Below are 7,873 nucleotides of genomic sequence, written 5' to 3'. Positions count from 1 at the left end.
CCGGGCACTCCAGCCCCTGCCCCAAACTGTGCTGCCATCGTGAGGAGTCAGCCGGGCACTGCTGCCCCAAACTGTGCTGCCATCGTGAGGAGTCAGCCGGGCACTCCTGCCCCTGCCCCAAACTGTGCTGCCATCGCGAGGAGTCAGCCGGGCACTCCTGCCCCTGCCCCAAACTGTGCTGCCATCGTGAGGAGTCAGCCGGGCACTCCTGCCCCTGCCCCAAACTGTGCTGCCATCATGAGGAGTCAGCCGGGCACTCCTGCCCCTGCCCCAAACTGTGCTGCCATCGCGAGGAGTCAGCCGGGCACTCCTGCCCCTGCCCCAAACTGTGCTGCCATCGTGAGGAGTCAGCCGGGCACTGCTGCCCCAAACTGTGCTGCCATCGTGAGGAGTCAGCCGGGCACTGCTGCCCCAAACTAGTGCTGCCATCGTGAGGAGTCAGCCGGGCACTGCTGCCCCAAACTGTCCTGCCATCGTGAGGAGTCAGCCGGGCACTGCTGCCCCAAACTAGTGCTGCCATCGCGAGGAGTCAGCCGGGCACTGCTGCCCCCAACTGTGCTGCCATCGCGAGGAGTCAACCGGGCACTGCTGCCCCAAACTGTGCTGCCATCGTGAGGAGTCAGCCGGGCACTGCTGCCCCAAACTGTGCTGCCATCGTGAGGAGTCAGCCGGGCACTGCTGCCCCAAACTGTGCTGCCATCGTGAGGAGTCAGCCGGGCACTGCTGCCCCAAACTGTGCTGCCATCGTGAGGAGTCAGCCGGGCACTGCTGCCCCAAACTGTGCTGCCATCGTGAGGAGTCAGCCGGGCACTGCTGCCCCAAACTGTGCTGCCATCGCGAGGAGTCAGCCGGGCACTGCTGCCCCAAACTGTGCTGCCATCGTGAGGAGTCAGCCGGGCACTGCTGCCCCAAACTGTGCTGCCATCGTGAGGAGTCAGCCGGGCACTGCTGCCCCAAACTGTGCTGCCATCGTGAGGCGTCAGCCGGGCACTGCTGCCCCAAACTGTGCTGCCATCGTGAGGAGTCAGCCGGGCACTGCTGCCCCAAACTGTGCTGCCATCGTGAGGAGTCAGCCGGGCACTCCTGCCCCTGCCCCAAACTGTGCTGCCATCGTGAGGAGTCAGCCGGGCACTGCTGCCCCAAACTGTGCTGCCATCGTGAGGAGTCAGCCGGGCACTGCTGCCCCAAACTGTGCTGCCATCGCGAGGAGTCAGCCGGGCACTCCTGCCCCTGCCCCAAACTGTGCTGCCATCGTGAGGAGTCAGCCGGGCACTCCTGCCCCTGCCCCAAACTGTGCTGCCATCATGAGGAGTCAGCCGGGCACTCCTGCCCCTGCCCCAAACTGTGCTGCCATCGCGAGGAGTCAGCCGGGCACTCCTGCCCCTGCCCCAAACTGTGCTGCCATCGTGAGGAGTCAGCCGGGCACTGCTGCCCCAAACTGTGCTGCCATCGTGAGGAGTCAGCCGGGCACTCCAGCCCCTGCCCCAAACTGTGCTGCCATCGTGAGGAGTCAGCCGGGCACTGCTGCCCCAAACTGTGCTGCCATCGTGAGGAGTCAGCCGGGCACTGCTGCCCCAAACTGTGCTGCCATCGTGAGGAGTCAGCCGGGCACTCCTGCCCCTGCCCCAAACTGTGCTGCCATCGTGAGGAGTCAGCCGGGCACTGCTGCCCCAAACTGTGCTGCCATCGTGAGGAGTCAGCCGGGCACTGCTGCCCCAAACTGTGCTGCCATCGCGAGGAGTCAGCCGGGCACTCCTGCCCCTGCCCCAAACTGTGCTGCCATCGTGAGGAGTCAGCCGGGCACTCCTGCCCCTGCCCCAAACTGTGCTGCCATCATGAGGAGTCAGCCGGGCACTCCTGCCCCTGCCCCAAACTGTGCTGCCATCGCGAGGAGTCAGCCAGGCACCTCTGCCACAAACTCTGCTGCCACTGAGAGGAGTCAGCCGGGCACCACCACCACAAACTGTGCTGCCATCATGAGGAGTCAGCCGGGCACCAATGCCCCAAACTGTGCTGCCATCGCAAGGAGTCAGCCGGGTTCCGATGCCCCTGCCCCAAACTGTGCTGCCATCGTGAGGAGTCAGCCAGGCACCTCTGCCCCAAACTCTGCTGCCACTAAGAGGAGTCAGCCGGGCACCACCACCCCAAACTGTGCTGCCATCGTGAGGAGTCAGCCGGGCACCACTACCCCAAACTGTGCTGCCATCGTGAGGAGTCAACCGGGCACCGCAGCCCCTGCCCCAAACTATGCTGCCACCGTGATGAGTCAGCTTGGTACCTCTGCTCCAAACTCTGCTGCCACTGAGAGGAGTCAGCCAGGTATGGACAGCAGGAGCAGGCCTAATGAGTACGGGCAGCAGGTGCCGGACTCCTGACTACAGACAGCAGGTGCCGGACTCCTGACTACAGACAGCAGGTGCCGGACTCCTGACTACAGACAGCAGGTGCCGGACTCCTGACTACAGACAGCAGGTGCCGGACTCCTGACTACAGGCAGCAGGTGCCGGACTCCTGACTACAGACAGCAGGTGCCGGACTCCTGACTACAGACAGCAGGTGCCGGACTCCTGACTACAGGCAGCAGGTGCCGGACTCCTGACTACAGACAGCAGGTGCCGGACTCCTGACTACAGACAGCAGGTGCCGGACTCCTGACTACAGACAGCAGGTGCCGGACTCCTGACTACAGGCAGCAGGTGCCGGACTCCTGACTACAGACAGCAGGTGCCGGACTCCTGACTACAGGCAGCAGGTGCCGGACTCCTGACTACAGACAGCAGGTGCCGGACTCCTGACTACAGACAGCAGGTGCCGGACTCCTGACTACAGGCAGCAGGTGCCGGACTCCTGACTACAGGCAGCAGGTGCCGGACTCCTGACTACAGACAGCAGGTGCCGGACTCCTGACTACAGACAGCAGGTGCCGGACTCCAGACTACAGACAGCAGGTGCCGGACTCCTGACTACAGACAGCAGGTGCCGGACTCCTGACTACAGACAGCAGGTGCCGGACTCCTGACTACAGGCAGCAGGTGCCGGTCTCCTGACTACAGACAGCAGGTGCCGGACTCCTGACTACAGACAGCAGGTGCCGGACTCCTGACTACAGACAGCAGGTGCCGGACTCCTGACTACAGACAGCAGGTGCCGGACTCCTGACTACAGACAGCAGGTGCCAGACTCCTGACTACAGACAACAGGTGCCGGTCTCCTGACTACAGGCAGCAGGTGCCGGTCTCCTGACTACAGGCAACAGGTGCCGAACTCCTGACTACAGACAGCAGGTGCCGGACTCCTGACTACAGACAGCAGGTGCCGGACCCCTGACTACAGGCAGCAGGTGCCGGACCCCTGACTACAGACAGCAGGTGCCGGACCCCTGACTACAGACAGCATGTGCCGGACTCCTGACTACAGACAGCAGGTGCCGGACTCCTGACTACAGACAGCAGGTGCCGGACTCCTGACTACAGGCAGCAGGTGCCGGTCTCCTGACTACAGACAGCAGGTGCCGGACTCCTGACTACAGACAGCAGGTGCCGGACTCCTGACTACAGACAGCAGGTGCCAGACTCCTGACTACAGACAGCAGGTGCCGGTCTCCTGACTACAGGCAGCAGGTGCCGGTCTCCTGACTACAGGCAACAGGTGCCGAACTCCTGACTACAGACAGCAGGTGCCGGACTCCTGACTACAGACAGCAGGTGCCGGACTCCTGACTACAGGCAGCAGGTGCCGGACCCCTGACTACAGACAGCAGGTGCCGGACCCCTGACTACAGACAGCAGGTGCCGGACTCCTGACTACAGACAGCAGGTGCCGAACTCCTGACTACAGACAGCAGGTGCCAGACTCCTGACTACAGACAGCAGGTGCCGGACTCCTGACTACAGACAGCAGGTGCCGGACTCCTGACTACAGACAGCAGGTGCCGGACTCCTGACTACAGACAGCAGGTGCCGGACTCCTGACTACAGACAGCAGGTGCCGGACTCCTGACTACAGACAGCATGTGCCGGACTCCTGACTACAGACAGCAGGTGCCGGACTCCTGACTACAGACAGCAGGTGCCGGACTCCTGACTACAGACAGCAGGTGCCAGACTCCTGACTACAGGCAGCAGGTGCCGGTCTCCTGACTACAAGCAACAGGTGCCGAACTCCTGACTACAGACAGCAGGTGCCGGACTCCTGACTACAGACAGCAGGTGCCGGACTCCTGACTACAGGCAGCAGGTGCCGGTCTCCTGACTACAGGCAACAGGTGCCGAACTCCTGACTACAGACAGCAGGTGCCAGACTCCTGACTACAGACAGCAGGTGCCAGACTCCTGACTACAGACAACAGGTGCCGGTCTCCTGACTACAGGCAGCAGGTGCCGGTCTCCTGACTACAGGCAGCAGGTGCCGGACTCCTGACTACAGACAGCAGGTGCCGGACTCCTGACTACAGGCAGCAGGTGCCGGACCCCTGACTACAGACAGCAGGTGCCGGACCCCTGACTACAGACAGCAGGTGCCGAACTCCTGACTACAGACAGCAGGTGCCGGACTCCTGACTACAGGCAGCAGGTGCCGGTCTCCTGACTACAGGCAACAGGTGCCGAACTCCTGACTACAGACAGCAGGTGCCAGACTCCTGACTACAGACAACAGGTGCCGGTCTCCTGACTACAGGCAGCAGGTGCCGGTCTCCTGACTACAGGCAACAGGTGCCGAACTCCTGACTACAGACAGCAGGTGCCGGACTCCTGACTACAGACAGCAGGTGCCGGACTCCTGACTACAGGCAACAGGTGCCGAACTCCTGACTACAGACAGCAGGTGCCAGACTCCTGACTACAGACAACAGGTGCCGGTCTCCTGACTACAGGCAGCAGGTGCCGGTCTCCTGACTACAGGCAACAGGTGCCGAACTCCTGACTACAGACAGCAGGTGCCGGACTCCTGACTACAGACAGCAGGTGCCGGACTCCTGACTACAGGCAGCAGGTGCCGGACCCCTGACTACAGACAGCAGGTGCCGGACCCCTGACTACAGACAGCAGGTGCCGGACTCCTGACTACAGACTGCAGGTGCCGGACTCCTGACTACAGACAGCAGGTGCCGGACTCCTGACTACAGGCAGCAGGTGCCGGTCTCCTGACTACAGGCAACAGGTGCCGAACTCCTGACTACAGACAGCAGGTGCCAGACTCCTGACTACAGACAGCAGGTGCCAGACTCCTGACTACAGACAACAGGTGCCGGTCTCCTGACTACAGGCAGCAGGTGCCGGTCTCCTGACTACAGGCAGCAGGTGCCGGACTCCTGACTACAGACAGCAGGTGCCGGACTCCTGACTACAGGCAGCAGGTGCCGGACCCCTGACTACAGACAGCAGGTGCCGGACCCCTGACTACAGACAGCAGGTGCCGAACTCCTGACTACAGACAGCAGGTGCCGGACTCCTGACTACAGACAGCAGGTGCCGGACTCCTGACTACAGACAGCAGGTGCCAGACTCCTGACTACAGGCAGCAGGTGCCGGACTCCTGACTACAGACAGCAGGTGCCGGACTCCTGACTACAGACAGCAGGTGCCGGACTCCTGACTACAGACAGCAGGTGCCGGACTCCTGACTACAGGCAGCAGGTGCCGGTCTCCTGACTACAGGCAACAGGTGCCGAACTCCTGACTACAGACAGCAGGTGCCAGACTCCTGACTACAGACAACAGGTGCCGGTCTCCTGACTACAGGCAGCAGGTGCCGGTCTCCTGACTACAGGCAACAGGTGCCGAACTCCTGACTACAGACAGCAGGTGCCGGACTCCTGACTACAGACAGCAGGTGCCGGACTCCTGACTACAGGCAGCAGGTGCCGGACCCCTGACTACAGACAGCAGGTGCCGGACCCCTGACTACAGACAGCAGGTGCCGGACCCCTGACTACAGACAGCAGGTGCCGAACTCCTGACTACAGACAGCAGGTGCCGAACTCCTGACTACAGACAGCAGGTGCCAGACTCCTGACTACAGACAGCAGGTGCCGGACTCCTGACTACAGACAGCAGGTGCCGGACTCCTGACTACAGACAGCAGGTGCCGGACTCCTGACTACAGACAGCAGGTGCCGGACTCCTGACTACAGACAGCAGGTGCCGGACTCCTGACTACAGGCAGCAGGTGCCGGACTCCTGACTACAGACAGCAGGTGCCAGACTCCTGACTACAGACAACAGGTGCCGGTCTCCTGACTACAGGCAGCAGGTGCCGGTCTCCTGACTACAGGCAACAGGTGCCGAACTCCTGACTACAGACAGCAGGTGCCGGACTCCTGACTACAGACAGCAGGTGCCGGACTCCTGACTACAGGCAGCAGGTGCCGGACCCCTGACTACAGACAGCAGGTGCCGGACCCCTGACTACAGACAGCAGGTGCCGGACTCCTGACTACAGACAGCAGGTGCCGAACTCCTGACTACAGACAGCAGGTGCCGGACTCCTGACTACAGACAGCAGGTGCCGGACTCCTGACTACAGACAGCAGGTGCCAGACTCCTGACTACAGGCAGCAGGTGCCGGTCTCCTGACTACAGGCAACAGGTGCCGAACTCCTGACTACAGACAGCAGGTGCCGGACTCCTGACTACAGACAGCAGGTGCCAGACTCCTGACTACAGACAACAGGTGCCGGTCTCCTGACTACAGGCAGCAGGTGCCGGTCTCCTGACTACAGGCAACAGGTGCCGAACTCCTGACTACAGACAGCAGGTGCCGGACTCCTGACTACAGACAGCAGGTGCCGGACTCCTGACTACAGGCAGCAGGTGCCGGACCCCTGACTACAGACAGCAGGTGCCGGACCCCTGACTACAGACAGCAGGTGCCGGACTCCTGACTACAGACAGCAGGTGCCGGACCCCTGACTACAGGCAGCAGGTGCCGGACTCCTGACTACAGACAGCAGGTGCCGAACTCCTGACTACAGACAGCAGGTGCCGGACTCCTGACTACAGACAGCAGGTGCCGGACTCCTGACTACAGACAGCAGGTGCCAGACTCCTGACTACAGGCAGCAGGTGCCGGACTCCTGACTACAGACAGCAGGTGCCGGACTCCTGACTACAGACAGCAGGTGCCGGACTCCTGACTACAGACAGCAGGTGCCGGACTCCTGACTACAGACAGCAGGTGCCGGACTCCTGACTACAGACAGCAGGTGCCGGACTCCTGACTACAGACAGCAGGTGCCGGACTCCTGACTACAGGCAGCAGGTGCCGGACTCCTGACTACAGACAGCACGTACCGGACTCCTGACTACAGGCAGCAGGTGCCGGACTCCTGACTACAGACAGCAGGTGCCGGACTCCTGACTACAGACAGCAGGTGCCGGACTCCTGACTACAGACAGCAGGTGCCGGTCTCCTGACTACAGGCAGCAGGTGCCGGACTCCTGACTACAGGCAGCAGGTGCCGGACTCCTGACTACAGACAGCAGATGCCGGACTCCTGACTACAGGCAACAGGTGCCAGACTCCTGACTACAGGCAGCAGGTGCCGGTCTCCTGACTACAGGCAGCAGGTGCCGGACTCCTGACTACAGACAGCAGGTGCCGGACTCCTGACTACAGACAGCAGGTGCCGGACTCCTGACTACAGGCAGCAGGTGCCGGACTCCTGACTACAGACAGCAGGTGCCGGACTCCTGACTACAGACAGCAGATGCTGGACTCCTGACTACAGGCAACAGGTGCCAGACTCCTGACTACAGGCAGCAGGTGCCGGTCTCCTGACTACAGGCAGCAGGTGCCGGACTCCTGACTACAGGCAGCAGGTGCCGGACTCCTGACTACAGACAGCAGATGCTGGACTCCTGACTACAGGCAA

General features: G+C 62.1%; 1 protein-coding gene across 1 annotated transcript; it reads left to right on the top strand.

Moving 5' to 3' along the window:
- Positions 1–237: 237 nt before the first annotated feature.
- LOC138673819 (spermidine/spermine N(1)-acetyltransferase-like protein 1) lies at positions 238–2,375 on the top strand. Its single transcript, XM_069761856.1, has 2 exons — positions 238–391; positions 484–2,375. Exons 1-2 carry the CDS (start codon positions 238–240, stop codon positions 2,373–2,375), a joined length of 2,046 nt encoding a protein of 681 aa, XP_069617957.1.
- The last annotated feature ends 5,498 nt before the right edge of the window (positions 2,376–7,873 follow it).

This window comes from Ranitomeya imitator, chromosome 4 (assembly GCF_032444005.1).
Source record: "Ranitomeya imitator isolate aRanImi1 chromosome 4, aRanImi1.pri, whole genome shotgun sequence".
NCBI classification, from domain to species: domain Eukaryota; kingdom Metazoa; phylum Chordata; class Amphibia; order Anura; family Dendrobatidae; genus Ranitomeya; species Ranitomeya imitator.
This window is presented reverse-complemented; position numbering and strand designations above follow the sequence as displayed.